Source organism: Procambarus clarkii, chromosome 41, assembly GCF_040958095.1.
Source record: "Procambarus clarkii isolate CNS0578487 chromosome 41, FALCON_Pclarkii_2.0, whole genome shotgun sequence".
NCBI classification, from domain to species: Eukaryota; Metazoa; Arthropoda; class Malacostraca; order Decapoda; family Cambaridae; genus Procambarus; species Procambarus clarkii.
Genome location: NC_091190.1, coordinates 25,312,050 through 25,328,056, shown reverse-complemented (window position 1 = coordinate 25,328,056; position 16,007 = coordinate 25,312,050). Strand labels below are relative to the sequence as shown.

Genomic DNA, 16,007 nt, shown 5'->3' with positions numbered 1-16,007 from the left:
CTGACAAGCATGGGGGAATAGACCTGCAAAACCAGTCCCGAATCCCAGTGGAGGAGAATTCAGTTTCGATTTCAACAATAAACAGATAAACTGGGAGCAAATAAATAAAGAACTCACAGAAATAAGCTGAGAAGAACAACTAGAAAATGCAAACCTGAAAAGGTGCCTGGAAAAAATAAGCTCAGTAGCACTAGAATTATGCTCAAACCGCATACCCCTACGAAAAGAGAGGAAGACATGCAGATTTTAACGTGAACGGCATTCCCTATATAAGCGAAGAAAACGAATCGCGGAACAACTTGAGTCACACTATCTCAGGAACGATAAAGAAAGCTAGGAAGAGAAATATAAATAATTGAACTAAAGCTAAAAGAATCATACAAAGCCTAGGAGAGGCAAAGAGAGCAAAAGTCCATTAGTGAAAGAGATAAATCCAAAATATTTTTTCTCCTATGCAAAATCGAGATTAAAAACACATCTAGTATCGGGCTCCTGAGAAAGGGAGATGGAATGTTCACTGATGACGACAAGGAAATGAGTGAAATACTGAGGAATCAATATGATTCTGTTTTCAGCGAGCCACTAAACACACTGATATGATACCAACATCAAATCATATCTCAGATGTCACCCTGTCCCCACTGGATTTTGAAGAAGCCATAAACAGAATGCCTATGAACTCTGTACAAGGCCCTGACCCCTGGAACTCCATATTCATCAAAAACTGTAAAAAAAAAAAAAACTGAAGCAAGCCCTTGACATTCTTTGAAGACGGAGCCATGATACTGGCGTTATCCTTGACATACTAAATACAGCAGAGATAGCACCACTCCATAAAGGAGGAAATAAGACAGAGGCAAAAAATTACAGACCGATTGCACTAACATCACACATCATATAAATCTTTGAAAGGGTGTTAAGAAATAAGATCACAAAACACATGGAAATACAGCATCTCCATAACCCCGGACAACATGTCTTCAGAACAGGGCGCTCTAGCCTGTCACAGTGGCTGGACCACTGTGACAAGGCAGTAGATGCCATGGAAGACGAACAAAACGCTTATGTAATTTACACAGATTTCGTAAAAGCCTTCGACAAATGTGACCATGGTGTCTCTGCACGCAAAATTCGTTCAAAAGTAATTACCCGAAAAATAGGCAGATGGATCTACAATTTCCTGACTAATAGAACTTAATGTGTATTGGCAATAAAATAAAATCCGGACTATCAACGGTGAAGATCATAGTCCCCCAGGGTACTGTGCTCGCTCCAGAACTTTTTCTCATCCTCATATCGGACATAGACAAGGACACAATCTATAGTACCGTATCATCCTTTGCAGATGACACTAGGATTTTTAATGAGAGTAGACAACATAAGAGGACACGGCAAACCTCCAATCAGATGTAAATCAGGTCTTTCTATGGGTTACATAAAATATGGTGTTCAAAAAAGATTAGTTCCAGCGCTTGCGCTAAGGAAAAAATGAAAATCTAAAAGCGGAAACAACGTACAAAACGCAGTCAAATCATAACACAGAACGAAAAGGGAATGTAAAGGATTTGGGTGTTCTCATAACGGAAGACCTTATCTTTAAAGAACACAATAACGTCGGCGTCATATCTGCAAGAAAAATGACAGGTTGGATACCAAGAACCTTTCCCACTAGAGATGCTATACCGATGATGATACTTTTCAAGACGCTCGTGCTCTTTAGAGTGGAGTACTGTTGCACAATGACAGCCCCTTTCAAAGCTAGAAAAATTGCTGACCTGGAGAGTGTGCAGAGATCCTTTACTGCTAGAATCCACTAAGTAAAACATCTAAACTACTGGAACTGGCTAAAATGTCAATCTGTATTCTCTCGAGCGCAAGCGTGAGAGATACATAATAATTTACACACATGGAAAATAGTAGAGGGGCTGGTCTCAAACCTGCACACAGAAATAACACCACATGAGATCAGGAGACCTGGCAGGATGTGCAGAATACCCCTGTTGAAGAGCAGAGGTCCAACAGGTACTCAGAGAGAGAACTGTATCAACATCAGAGACCCGAGACTGTTGAACACATTTCCACTACACATAAGGGGTATAATTGGCCGACCCCTCACAGTGTTCAAGAGAGAGAACTTGTTAAGCACCTCCAAAGGATGCCTGATCAACCAGACTGTGACGTCAGGCTGCGAGCAGCCGCGTCAAACAGCCTAGTTGATCAGTCCAGCAACCAGGAGACCTGGTCGAGGACCGGGCTGCATTCCAACCCCCGAAATCATCTCAAGGTAACCACAATTCTAGCAGTTACTTGATCACTACGGGGAACTATTGGGTGACAGACTTACACGTTCCAATTTCCATTCATCAAATGTCAAGGATCTCCGGAGCTGTTGAGGCAACACTTCACGGCCTCCCGGCGCTCACACCATTATACTCCAACACAACCCGAGACGTCGCCGAACCAAACAACAAAAAAGAGTCTTCTCACGAGAGCAAAGACTACATTTCGAGCATCATTAATGCCACTTGACAATCTGTAATAATTACTAATCGGTACTGGTTCAATTCGTAGTCGGTACTGGTTCAATTTGGTAGACATGGTGAATTTTCAACGTTTTATGATCGGGGAGCAAAGGCTAGTTTTTTCTATTTCACTGCATTAGTTGGAACAAAACTGACACAAACTGAAAATTCTGCCGACCGAGCACTGCTCCTCGTCCAATGACGAAGAGTGCTTTAGATAAGGCCTCTCCAACCTCTGGAGGGTTACTAATTAAGGGCACAACAATAGCTTACTGACCAACCAGCAAATTAAGTCCTGAACATAGTCCAGAACTAAAATAAACAATATACACCGAGAAGCGGGCTACACTTCTCTGAATTTATCCATGTATGAAAGTTGATGGAAAAACAAGTGTTTAAACAGTGATTAAATTTAGTTGGAAATAATTAATGGTATTGAGATCTAGTGAGCAGGTGTTAGTGGTAATAAATTGCCAGGTTTCCAAACTGTTGACTGTACACTCCCAGAAGTCATGGTGATGCTCAAGTTGTTCCTCGGGGACTGAACACCGGTACGAAGATCGTCTATACATTTAACATTATAATCTCCAGAGAAGCTTTATAGTGGTCTGGAATCTCTGCACAAATAGAATAACAACATTTATATATTGTTATACAAATTTATGGTTTCTAAACAGGGCCACATACATCCATCCATACATACATACATTCGCCTACCTACACCCGCTTATGAAATGAATCAAATGAAATTTGAACACCAATGTGCTCTCTATTAAATAGTATATTGAAGAGAAAAACTTTTATCCTATCAATTCTCACTACACACACACACACACACACACACACACACACACACACACACACACACACACACACACACACACACACACGTCTCGAGACTGGAGCATAAGAAACTGATGGTATTTGTCTGCTGACATTCTTTCTTTATTATGCACCCCATACCCATACCCATCCCGTGGGTGGTGGCGGAAAGGGTTACAGAGGCACATAATCGGTTCGCAGCTAAACAAATGCCGTCACCTTCAACCCGGATTAGGCTCACGCAAGCGGTTTCCACTAAATAAATAAAAAATGAAAAAAACAACGGGCCCCCAAACGCAAGCACTCACGAACTCAAATGAAGACCTAAATCTTCCTTTGAGTGCATGCAGAGTTGGGTTGGTCTGACAAATGGTAGTTGGACTTCTCTACCCATATAAATATAAGGCGATGAGAATACGGGCTGGAGGGAGAAAGCCTTCAAACAGAACGCAATGAACGGGAGACAACCCCCTAAACTAGAAAAAAAAATATAACAGACGAAACTTTTCTAACGTCAGCCCCAACACATACAACACAATAACATCAGCGGTGCATGTAGTTACCAAACATGCGACGTAACATTCAGGGGCCATAACAAGAAAGCTTGCATAACCTTGTTCCTCACGGACGCTAGGCAGTGCTTTAGCATTCAATCCCTCTGTGGAGAACCATCTAAAATAACACACAAGTTCAGAAGTTTGCCGCTAAACTAGTCCTAGAACTGAGAGGTTTGGGATACGAGGAAAGACTGGGGGATCTTATGCACTGACAGGATAGACGACAATATGTTCAGAAGAAGAAATGAATCAATGAGAAGAGAGGAAGCAACCGACCCAGCTAAAAAACTTAGATGTAAAGAAACACTTTTCAGCGTTTGAATTGTTAACAAGTGGTACGAATTACAGAGAGTAATTGAAGTTTACTCTATTATTCACTTCTAAGGCATGATAACTACTACATTACGTGGGCGACAAGAGAAAAGGCGGGGACCAGGAGCTGGTAGACAACCATGCAAGCACTAATCGCTGAGCAAACACTCCCATCCGTGTTGTTTGCGAGGCGTCTGACAATGAATTACGTTTCTGAAGTGATCAGTTAATACATTGTAATTTATTTTAAACAATAGTATTTTTTAGTGTTAAATAGAACACTGTACCAATAAGTTAGCTTCAGGTAACATGGGGTTAATATGTTATTGTATCTGTTAAATTCTCTCCCTTTCCACCTTACCTGCTTATTCCCTCTCTTCCCCTTAATCCTTGTATACATTCTTCTTTCCTTCCACTTCCTTCCCTCTTTTCGCTCTCTCCCCCTCCCTCTTATTTTTCTAATAACTGAACGCCTTCTCTCTTCCATCCACCCCCTCTCATTCTTTTACCTCCTGTTTTTCTTTCACGTTCCTCTTATCTAAATTTCCTCTTGAGATTCCAACTTTCCGTCGTCACAGTGAGGGTAGCATGTGACAACCATCTAGTGGCCAAAGAATAGGAGATAGACTAACAGTGTTCTGAGTAATAACCCATGCGTATGTCTGCTGGTAAGGAATAAAAAAACGCCACTGAAGCTCATTCAATTAACTGGAGTAATTTTGACCTTGTATAGACCAGACCAGATATATTAAATATCTGGTCCAGATATACACAGTATTACTAATATTGACTATTGAATATTGACCAGATATATATATATATTACTAAATCCTAATATCATTCAAATTCGCCTTAGCTTATGTATTTAGAAAACACTAAAATCAAACTCTCTTGTTCTTTGGTGTTTCTATGTCTTGGTGTTCTTGCAACGTGTGGAGCACATGTGTCGTTGTTGCTCTGTACTGCTACTTTCAAAAAGTGGATGGCACAAGTGTCCTTGTTGCCCACAACTCCGCACCTCGGCCATTCACCGCTACTTAAAAAAATAATTATCAAACTTCACACATTTGTTTAGCTACAGCCTATCATGGCGCCTGCGTCGGTAAACCATATATAATACTCCCAGCATGATACACTATTACTGTTCATGGTAATATAAACACAAAATGTAAATGTTTAAATAAGTTGCGAGATGACGAACAGAGGGCGCTGGAAAAAGGAGGGGTGTGGTAGTCAAGAAATGCTGTAGAGAAGGTTGGGGTTACTGTCAAGGGTTTCCGGGGAGGTGGGGGTCTGGGAGAGGGGAGGCTGGATGCTGACAGTGCCAGAGGGAGCGGGTATATAAGTGGAGCAGCTCCCCAACACAGTCAGTCGCTCGACCAGCAGTCTCAGCTCAACATCACTACTCATTCATATAATTATGTTATTCAAGGTCTGTTTCGTTATCTTGATAAAATAAACCAAACACATTTTAATGTATATTAATATATAACAAAAAAATCAGAATTCCAATTGAATTTCCTGATGTAAAGCAGTATTACCTCATCTAAACATAATATAATGAATATTTATTAAATGCAATACTTTGACTGATAATTTTAAACTTACTCGTTAATACAAGAAGTCACCGATTAGGTAAAAGCATTACATACTATCTTCGAGTGATATGTTCAATACAACGATCATTCATCACTGCTGATAACTATAACATTTATGTAAACTGACAACATTCCCTGGATCACAATGACTACTGACTCACAAGGACTCATCTTCCCCAGGTGTGTCTGGTCCTGGTGGTGGCCGCCGTGGCTATGGCGGACCCGGGTGACTACGGTGGACCCGTCTACGCCTCGGTACGTGTCCCTTATTGTGTTTGTTGTGATCGGGTTTCGGCGCCCCAATCAACTTTTAATTGCATGTTGTCAGATATCAATTTTAATTGCTGGTCATTCACACTATTTATAAAAATAATTTACTTACATCTATATGGCTCTCACGAGTATCCAATTTCCAAATGTATCTGCTAGTACTCTTGCTGTCCATCATAAACTCTTCGCTTTTATCCACTTTCCACACAACAATATTAATATATAGTTCTCAGTCATGTGTTCTCTGGCTTTTTAAATATAATTTGAGTTTTAGTTCTCTTACTCAGGTCTCGAACGTTTACATTGTGTCTGAAACAGTTTTATGACAATTGTTTAATATTTACACTAATCTTTTGGGGCTTAATAAAGGGTGAGTTGTATGGTACACAATACTCTTGGCATACTTTTTGTCCAGGTTCCATATGTTTCCATCCCTGTGTATGCCCAACCTGTCAACTTACAAATTATGTTTGAATTTGCCTGTATAGCCGAAAATAGACGTCATTTGAAAATGACAAAAAAAATGAAAATAAAATTTGGATTTTTTTTCCAAAACAGTAAGTAAAGCGTCCTCTGGTAGGTTAGGAGGGCAGGAAATTCTCCTACAGTTTCAAAATGTCATGAACAACGTTAATTGAAAGTTTCCTCCCCTAACCTTACCGAGTAAGCCAGAGGACAAACAAAAAACAGGACAATACATCACTTTTGTGAGCCGACTTCATTTCAAATTACGTCCATTTTTAGTCATAGAGCGCATACGAACGAAAAGCGACGTTATTTTTAAGAGGACGGGTTGGTATGACAGTGCTGTTATCCTGCTCGAGTATGAAACTGACATACTGACTTATTACACTGATATTATCTTGCTAGTTTATGCCACTGATGTTATCCTACTTGTGTGATGTCAAACGTTTGGGTCTATCATCCTAAGCTTTTAATTATGATAAAAATCGACATTAAACTTAGTGGACATTTACTGCAACTTATACAAATTTTCCAGTAGCAGTATTTACTCATAATATAATCTAGTTATTAATTTTAAATTGGCTGTAAACGTCAATAAGAGGAGTTAGAGATCGATTGTATTTTTGTGTTGAGTTTCGTGAGCACTCAAGTTATAATTACATAATTAGTATATAATATATAACATGAATACAATGTATACATTATAATAATTAAATTATATTATAAATATTAATATATAATATATTTGTTCTCGCTCTAGGAGCCTCTGCCGTACTACTACGACTACAACGTGCATGACGGCTACAAGGGCACCAACTTCGGCCAGCACGAGAAGTCCGACGGTAAAAATGTGTACGGCTCCTACACCGTCGACCTCCCCGACGGTCGCAAACAAAGGGTACGTCCACCTCCCACACACTTTTTACTCCATCGCCTAGTGTGAAAATCTAAGTTCATGAATAATGATTTAAATTTCATAGCCACAACAATACAAAGTTAAATGCTACGTGTTCTTCCCCAGGTGGACTACACAGCTGACCACTACAGGGGCTACGTGGCCAAGGTCAGCTACTACGGCAAGGCTCAGCACCCTAAGCACTACGGCCCCGCCGTCACCTTCTTCAACAAGGGCTACGGACACGGAGGCGGATACCACTAGTCTTGGATAACTTAACTTGCGCGACAACGATTATATTTATGTAAAGTGTATGTGGAAGAATAAACGAAAACTACCAAATATATTTGTCATTTGTGTCCAAACTGTTGCAACTGAGCGCCACAAGGTAGCTATTTATATTATAACGTTTGTTGGTTTTGATAAATCCGGATAGTTGAAACATGCAATCTCTAGATCAAACGCGTCATTACTTTAAACTTTCCACGTAACCTTCAAACGAAACTACTTCATTTCAATATTAAAAAAGTTATTATGTGACTAAAATATTCATTTTACGACAAACGTATATGCCAACCAATATAATATACTCTGTATAATAAATATATACATGCCTGGTTCATTAAACAGAACTTTAACACACAATTCTAACTTTTACTTGATCACTACGGGGCACTATTGGGTGGCAGACCTACACGTACTAATTTCCACTCATCAAATGTCAAGGATCTCCGGAGCTGTTGAGGCAACACTTCACGGCCTCCCGGCGCTCACACCATTATACTCCAACAACCTGAGACGTCGCCATAGCAAGCAACAAAAAATTAAAAAGAATTCTCACCGGATCAATTTTATTATCAAACATCTTTATTGACAAAATTTAATTACAATTTTGCCTAATCTGAGGATTCTAATTAAGTCTTTATTAAAGTTGAGGATAATGCTGGTATTCACTGTCACACAGGACAGAGGGTCATACACAAGACAATAGGTTTGAACTGTAGACTGAAGCACATGTATAATATCATGGTTACAGTCAATGTTTTAATGTATGGATATGTAAAATCAACTTTCTATTGTGCACTGCCACACAAGGGCAGGGATGGGTTCATAAGAGATGCAACTTAAAAATAATAAAATAAAATTGTTCTTCATTCTTTAAAATGGACAAGCAAATTTTGGATAAATTGTTAGGTTGTCGTCCAGTACACAAGATTCAATGAAATAGTTACACAGTTGGTGGTACAATAGGCCAGGAAGCCTAAAATCTTTTATGGTTTCACATTCAACAATATAGTGTTCTAGTGAATGCATTAAAGGTTTGTCACAGAGTTTACAATCTGAATATTCTGGTAGTGGCTCAGCCTCACTAACCTGCCAGATGTGACTATAGCCAAGGCGAATTACAGCAATGACTACATCACACTGCCTGGTCCGGCTACGGTGCTGACCATACAAATACCTATTATTACAAAAGTTCTGTTAGATTCTAATACTGCAGCTTTCAGGTCTCTGGGCATTTTTTAGTTCTTCTAAATCTGAATTAATTTCTTTAATTTGTATGTTTCTAATAATTGCATAAGGTAGTCTAAGGTCATAATCAGTGGAGCAAAGCCTACAATTCTACCATGATTATTGCGATCTGACACTCTGTAATATTTACGAAGCGGTACTTGTACAATTTTGGTAGACATGATGAATTTTCAGCATTTTATGATCCGGGAGCAGATTCTAGGTATTTTTTCACTTTACTAGCGTGAAATTAGAGCAGGTTAGATCTAGAAATCGAAGCTAATTCGATTCAGTTTTAAATGTAAATATGATAAACGAGTGAGAAATAAGTTATTGCATTAATCTAAGAACGTTTGGAAGGTGAGATGTACTCACATCTAGGTAAGTGTACACACACACACACCAAAAAAACAACAACACCCTGAGAGGTATGAGCTATGAGGAAAGGCTAAGGGAGCTGAACATCACATCCCTGGAAAACAGAAGAGTAAGGGAAGACATGATAACCACCTACAAAATTCTCAGGGGAACTGACAGGGTGGACAAAGATAAACTCTTTAGCACGGGTTGAACATGAACAAGGGGACACAAGTGGAAACTTAGTACCCAAATGAGTCACAGAGGCATTAGAAATAACTTTTTTTCAGTGTCAGGGTAGTTAACAAATGGAATGCATTAAGCAGTGATGTGGTGGAGGCTGACTCCATACACAGTTTCAAATGTAGTTTTGATAGAGCCCAGTAGGCTCAAGAATCTGTATACCAGTTTGTTCATTTGATGCATCACGCTATTGTGATTTCTGCTGTATACCAGTTTATTGACGGTTGAGAGGCGGGACTAAAGCGCCAAAGCTCAACCCCCGCAAGCACAACTAGGCGAGTAACATCCTCATCAAACTAAACACTTGCATATGAAAGGAATCCCAATATAACCGTTATTTTACAGATTATTGGAGAAAAAACACATCTGCCCTATCATTTCTCTTCCTCGAGAATGAAGCCCAAGAAGCTGATGGGGGGTGTGCTGGCGAAGAAAAAAATTTCTTATAACGCAAAACACAATCACCATCTTACCCTTCATTGAAGCCCTCACTAAACAAGACTTCCTGGAGGCCAATATTAAGAAGTGTTCAGCACTGTAAGCACGACGGCCTGCCCTCACGTGTTTCATCAAGAGCTGCGGCCACGGAGGCGGATACCACTAGTCTTGATTAACTTCACACATACGATGCTCCCATTCGCGGGCACGCAAAGACCTAAAGCTACATGGGTGGTATGAGAAATGGGTGTTGGATTTTAAGTCAGATAAATGTAGGGCAATGAGAATAGTGGCTGGAGGGAGGATACCTCAAACACAGAACACGATTAAAGGGAGACAATTCTCTGACCAATAGAGAGGGAACACAATCTAAGAGCAGACAAAACCATTCCAACACCACACATATCAACACATCATCATCAGCGGGGCATGCAACATTATCAAACATCCGACGTAACACTCAGGAACCTTTACAACAAAGCTTTCATTATCTTGTTCCTCAGTAACGTTAGGCCAGTGCTTAAACATTCATTCCCTCCGTGTAGAACCATCTAAAAGAACCTATGGCGTATAATGTACTTCAGGGAAACAAAGTGGGTGATACTACCCATGACACAGGCAAGTGGAAGGCTCTCTGCCTGCTGACAAGTCATAATTCGTCTGTTCCTGCACTCACCCGTATATAAAAAGAGAGGATGTAAAGAACCACTTTTAAGTTGATAAGTCATTAATAACTTGTACAAAATACACGACGAGGTACCTGATGTTAACCATATTCACTTTACAAGATCACGCATGATAACTACTGCATTACTGAGAGCGACAACAGAAAAGGCTGGGACCAGGAGCCGCTAGTCAACCATGCAAGCACTAATCGCTGAGCACACACTCCCATCGGTGTTGTTTGCGAGGCGTCTGACAATGAATTTAGTTTCTGAAGTGAATATTTACTACGTATTAAATATATATTTTAAACAATAGTATTGTTAGTGTTAAACAAAATACTGTACCGAGATTGTTGAGACTGTACCTTTAAGTTAGCTTCAGGTAACATAGGGTTAATATGTTATTGTATCTCTTAAATTATCTCCCTCTTAGTAGTTTATTCTCTTTTTCTACATATACCTGTATATCTTTCCCCTTCCTTCAATCTCCCTATCCCATCCCTACACCCTTCTCTTTTCACGCTCTGTCGTCCACTCTCTAATATCCCAACTCATTATCTCTTTCAATTTCCTTACCCCCACCCCCCATCCCTTACCTCTTTGTTCCATCTCCCTCTTTTCTAAACCACCTCTTAGAATTCCAACTTTCCTTCGTGAAAGTTGAGGGTAGCAAGTGTTACCCATCTTCTGGCCAAAGGAGAGGAAGATGGGAATCTGAAGGACTACCAGTGTTCCTTCCGAGTATGACTCCAGTTGGAGACATAGTCGGAAGCAGTATGACTCCAGTTGGGGGGGAAAAGAATGTGGTGATGCTAACTCAAGTTATTTGGAGGAATACTGACCTTGTTATGGCACCAGGTAAATATATTATTAATCATCAAAATATCTTTGAAAACTACCAAGTCCAAATTAGACCTATGTAATTCAAAAAAGTTATTAAAGCCAAACTATTTTCCTCAACGTTTATTTTTCTTGGTGTTCTTGCAACGTGTGGAGCACATGTGTCGTTGTTGCTCTGTCCTCCTGCTTTCGTAAGTGGGTGGCCAAGCGTCCTTGTTGCCCCCAACTCGGCACCTCGGCCATTCACTGCTACTTACAAAATAATTAACAAAAATTAAAACATTTTTAGCCTCAGCCTATCATGGCGCCTGCGTCGGTGACCCGTATATAATACTCCCAGCACGATACACTATTACTGTTCATGGTAATATAAACACAAAATGTAAATTTGTAAATAAGTTGAGAGATAACGATCAGGGAGCGCTGGAAATAGGGAAGGGGTGGTAGTTAAGAAGTGCTGTAGAGGGGGTTGGGGGTTACAATCAGGGGTTCCGGGGTGGTGAGGGTTCAGGGAGTGGGGAGGCTGGATGCTGACAGTGCCAGAGGGAGCGGGTATATAAGTGGAGCAGCTCCCCAACACAGTCAGTCACTCGCCCAGCAGCCTCAGCTCAACATCCCTACACACTCAATTATGTTATTCAAGGTCTGTTTCGTTATGATAAAAATATACAGCTAATCAACCTAAAAGGAAAGTATTTATATCAACGACGTGAACGATCGTTCAAATATGGACGTGATGGAATTGAACGTAACTTTAATATTACTGAATTTGGAAAGACCAGTGAAGTTTTATATTTATGTTATAAATAAAACCTAATCATCCTAGGCCTAATACAAGCTATCTGAAGCCCCAATATTTAGTATGGCGACATTTTTGTCCGCCATACTTACTAAGCCTAGGAATATTTAAAAAAAATTTATTTTTTTTTCAGACTAAATGAATAGCAACAAATTCAACTGTCTATGTGTCCATCACGTCCATATGTGTACGATCGTCCACATAGTTATAAAAGACTATCTTATCAGGAGGATGACTTGCAAATTATGGACACTTAAGTTTAATGAATAGTAATATATATATATATATATATATATATATATATATATATATATATATATATATATATATATATATATATATATATATATATATATATATATATAAACTAAATTCCTGTTGGATAACCTGATATACACCAGTATTACCTTATCTATATAGTATACATGCTGAACGTACATACATTGCAATAATTTAGCTGATGCTAATTTTGAACTAACTCGCCAATACCATTAGTCATCGCGGATTAAGTAAACGCATTACAAACTGAGTAATATATTCATTACAATGATCATTCATCACTGCTGATAACTGTGAGGTTCATGAAATCTGACAACATTCCATGGGCCAAAATAACTTCTGACTTACGAGAACTCCTCTTCCCCCATTACCGGCGGCCAGTTTATTGTGCATCATATACTCACCCTGTGAGCGGTAGCGCAAAAATTTATTACAATGGGCCGCAAAGACTTTTATCATCCTTTAACGGAGATTATTCCATTAATAATTGTATTCATGCGCACACAATTATGTCGGCTGGTTAAAAAAAAAAATTTAATATCTGTATTTCTACAATTAATAATTATACAGTGATGGTGGGTGGTTTCGCTAATACGTAACAATAATTCACCTTCCCCAGATGTGTCTGGTCCTGGTGGTGGCCGCCGTGGCTATGGCGGACCCGGGTGACTACGGCGGACCCGTCTACGCCTCGGTACGTGTCCCTTATTGTCTTGATTGTGATCGGGCTTCAGCTCCTGGGCGCAAGTCCATTTTACTTGCAGGTCGTCAGATGTATTGACTGTCGGCCCCAGAATTTAATTTATAACGCTTAAATAATGAGAATGGATTTACCATCAACAAACTAATTAATTCCGCATTCATACTATAGGTGCATACAAATTATTTAATTACATCCATATGGCTCACAAGTCCCCCCAAATGTATCCGCTAGCACTCCTGCAGTCCATCATAAACTGTTCTGTTTTATACAGTTTCCATACACCAAAAGTATTTTATAGTTTTCGATCATGTGTTCTCTGGCTCTTCTTTAAATACAAGAGTTTCAGTTCTCAATCACGTATCGCACGCTAACCTTTCGGCTGAAACAAGTTTTACTGCATTTTAAATATTTACACTTTTTAGTTGGAGCTTAATAAGGGGCACGTTATATGGTATACAATAATCTTGCTATACGTTTTGTCCAGATTCCTGAAGGTTGCTCATTTGCGGCTTTTGTATGTGCCAATGTTGTTTCCCCCCCCCCTGTGTATGCCAGTGATGATATCCTGCTTGTGTATGCCAGTGATGATATCCTGCTTGTGTATGCCAGTGATGATATCCTGCCTGTTGATGCCAGTGGTGTTATCCTGCCTGTTGATGCCAGTGGTGTTATCCTGCCTGTTGATGCCAGTGGTGTTATCCTGCCTGTTAATGTCAGTGATATCCTGCTTGTGTATTCCAGTGGTGTTATCTTGCTTGTGTATGCCAATGGTGTTATCCTGTCTGTTAATGCCAGTGGTGTTATCCTGCCTGTTAATGCCAGTGGTGTTATCCTGCCTGTTAATGCCAGTGATGATATCCTGCTTGTGTATTCCAGTGGTGTTATCTTGCTTGTGTATGCCAATGGTGTTATCCTGCCTGTTATTGCCAGTGATGATATCCTGCTTGTGTATTCCAGTGGTGTTATCTTGCTTGTGAATGCCAGTGGTGATATCCTGCGTGTGTATTCCAGTGGTGTTATCTTGCTTGTGAATGCCAGTGGTGATATCCTGCGTGTGTATGCCAGTGGTGTTATCCTCCTTGTGTGTTCTGCCGATGTTATCCAGTGTTTTGGATTGTTCTCTCTTGTTATCATTTGTTTTCAAATGATAATAAAAATTATGATTGCAATAGACATTGAATAGAGTAGACATTTCCTGCAACTTATAACAATCTCCCAGAAGTAATATTCGATCACAATATAACCTACTTATCAATTTTTAATTGGATTCTAACGTCAATAAGGGTTCAGGTGCACTTGTCTTTTTGTGTTGAGTTTCATGACCCCTAAGTTTATTATATAATTTTCTTCTCGCCCCAGGAGCCACTGCCGTACTACTACGACTACAACGTGCATGACGGCTACAAGGGCACCAACTTCGGCCAGCACGAGAAGTCCGACGGTAAAAATGTGTACGGCTCCTACACCGTCGACCTCCCCGACGGTCGCAAACAAAGGGTACGTCCACCTCCCTCACACTTTTTACACTTTTCACTCCATCGCCTAGTGTGAAAACCTAAGTTCATGAATAACATTTTAAATTCCATGGCCACAACAACTTAAAGTTAAATGCACCGTGTTCTTCCCCAGGTGGACTACACAGCTGACCACTACAGGGGCTACGTGGCCAAGGTCAGCTACTACGGCAAGGCTCAGCACCCTAAGCACTACGGCCCCGCCGTCACCTTCTTCAACAAGGGCTACGGCCACGGAGGCGGATACCATTAAAATCCCGAAAATGCCATTCTCATCTAAAAAGATTATATTTTTGTAGGGTAAATGTGGAGGAATAAATTATGAAAATGAAATTGTGCAAATTTCTTTCAAATTGAAACAATGTATCTCAGATTATGAAAATACTATAATTCTACTTTAAAGACGGTAAGGTGACAGACGAATCAGATGGCTGCTTTATAACGAAACCTTACACATCCGTTAAGCTTTCCATTAGGTCTTATTTCCTATTACAATATGTGGAAAATCAATGAGCGAATTCCGGTCGGTGGAACATGACTGACACAAAGCCCAGAGTCACTGACAAAAAAAAAAAAAAAAAAAAGCGCTGTGGAAAAATGCATTGTTTTACAAAATTTAGTTTAAAGCAAGTTATTTTGTACATTTATCCAGGTAAACCATTTGTAATGTGGTTGTTTTGTTTGAAAGTAAACCAGCTTGCGTGTATCATGCCTATAGTCCTACAGGCATCATAAATCGTGAGACATTTACAACTCTTCACACTCGGTAAAGCGACGACCTGGGTTCCTGCGTGATCGGTGTTCGATCCCCATGGTCCAGGAGGTTGGGTACGTTTCCTTCACTTTGTCCTCATATCCCAGCTCCTGGTTATCATATCCCTACCAAATGCTATACAGTCAACAGTCATGCTGGTTTAGTGCCTTTCTATTAATAGTTACCTTAACTTACCTCTCAAAACTTGTCTTATCTGCTGCTCCTAATACAACTTTTACATCTCTCTTAATTTTTATTTCCCCGTACTCATTTTAATTTCCGTCCGAAATTTTACTTCGACTCTTCCTCTGTTCTTAAATAATAATTTTAAACAAAATGAGTGTGCAAAAACGCATTGTTAAGAGTTGTACATACTGAACCATTCCGCCCCACCTATTGCATGATGGTAGTGTAGAAGTTCATGTTTGGCGTGTTTTGACCCGACCCACTTGATTTAGTTTT

General features: G+C 39.8%; 2 protein-coding genes across 2 annotated transcripts; both read left to right on the top strand.

The window, feature by feature from the left end:
• The first annotated feature begins 5,595 nt into the window (after positions 1 to 5,595).
• On the top strand, positions 5,596 to 7,783 carry LOC123760993 (cuticle protein 7). Its single transcript, XM_045746803.2, has 4 exons — positions 5,596 to 5,645; positions 5,992 to 6,066; positions 7,307 to 7,444; positions 7,568 to 7,783. The coding sequence occupies exons 1-4, from the start codon at positions 5,634 to 5,636 to the stop codon at positions 7,703 to 7,705; spliced, it is 363 nt and encodes a 120-aa protein (XP_045602759.1). The 5' UTR covers positions 5,596 to 5,633; the 3' UTR covers positions 7,706 to 7,783.
• A 4,310-nt stretch (positions 7,784 to 12,093) lies between these two features.
• Positions 12,094 to 15,737, top strand: LOC123761127 (cuticle protein 7-like). Its single transcript, XM_045747072.2, has 4 exons — positions 12,094 to 12,139; positions 13,194 to 13,268; positions 14,637 to 14,774; positions 14,907 to 15,737. The coding sequence occupies exons 1-4, from the start codon at positions 12,128 to 12,130 to the stop codon at positions 15,042 to 15,044; spliced, it is 363 nt and encodes a 120-aa protein (XP_045603028.2). The 5' UTR covers positions 12,094 to 12,127; the 3' UTR covers positions 15,045 to 15,737.
• Positions 15,738 to 16,007: the final 270 nt, after the last annotated feature.

Coding starts and splice junctions, on each gene's coding strand:
- LOC123760993 (XM_045746803.2), top strand. Junction 6,067..7,306: donor GTGGACCCGTCTACGCCTCG/GTACGTGTCCCT, acceptor TTCTCGCTCTAG/GAGCCTCTGCCGTACTACTA. Junction 7,445..7,567: donor CCGACGGTCGCAAACAAAGG/GTACGTCCACCT, acceptor GTTCTTCCCCAG/GTGGACTACACAGCTGACCA.
- LOC123761127 (XM_045747072.2), top strand. Junction 13,269..14,636: donor GCGGACCCGTCTACGCCTCG/GTACGTGTCCCT, acceptor TTCTCGCCCCAG/GAGCCACTGCCGTACTACTA. Junction 14,775..14,906: donor CCGACGGTCGCAAACAAAGG/GTACGTCCACCT, acceptor GTTCTTCCCCAG/GTGGACTACACAGCTGACCA.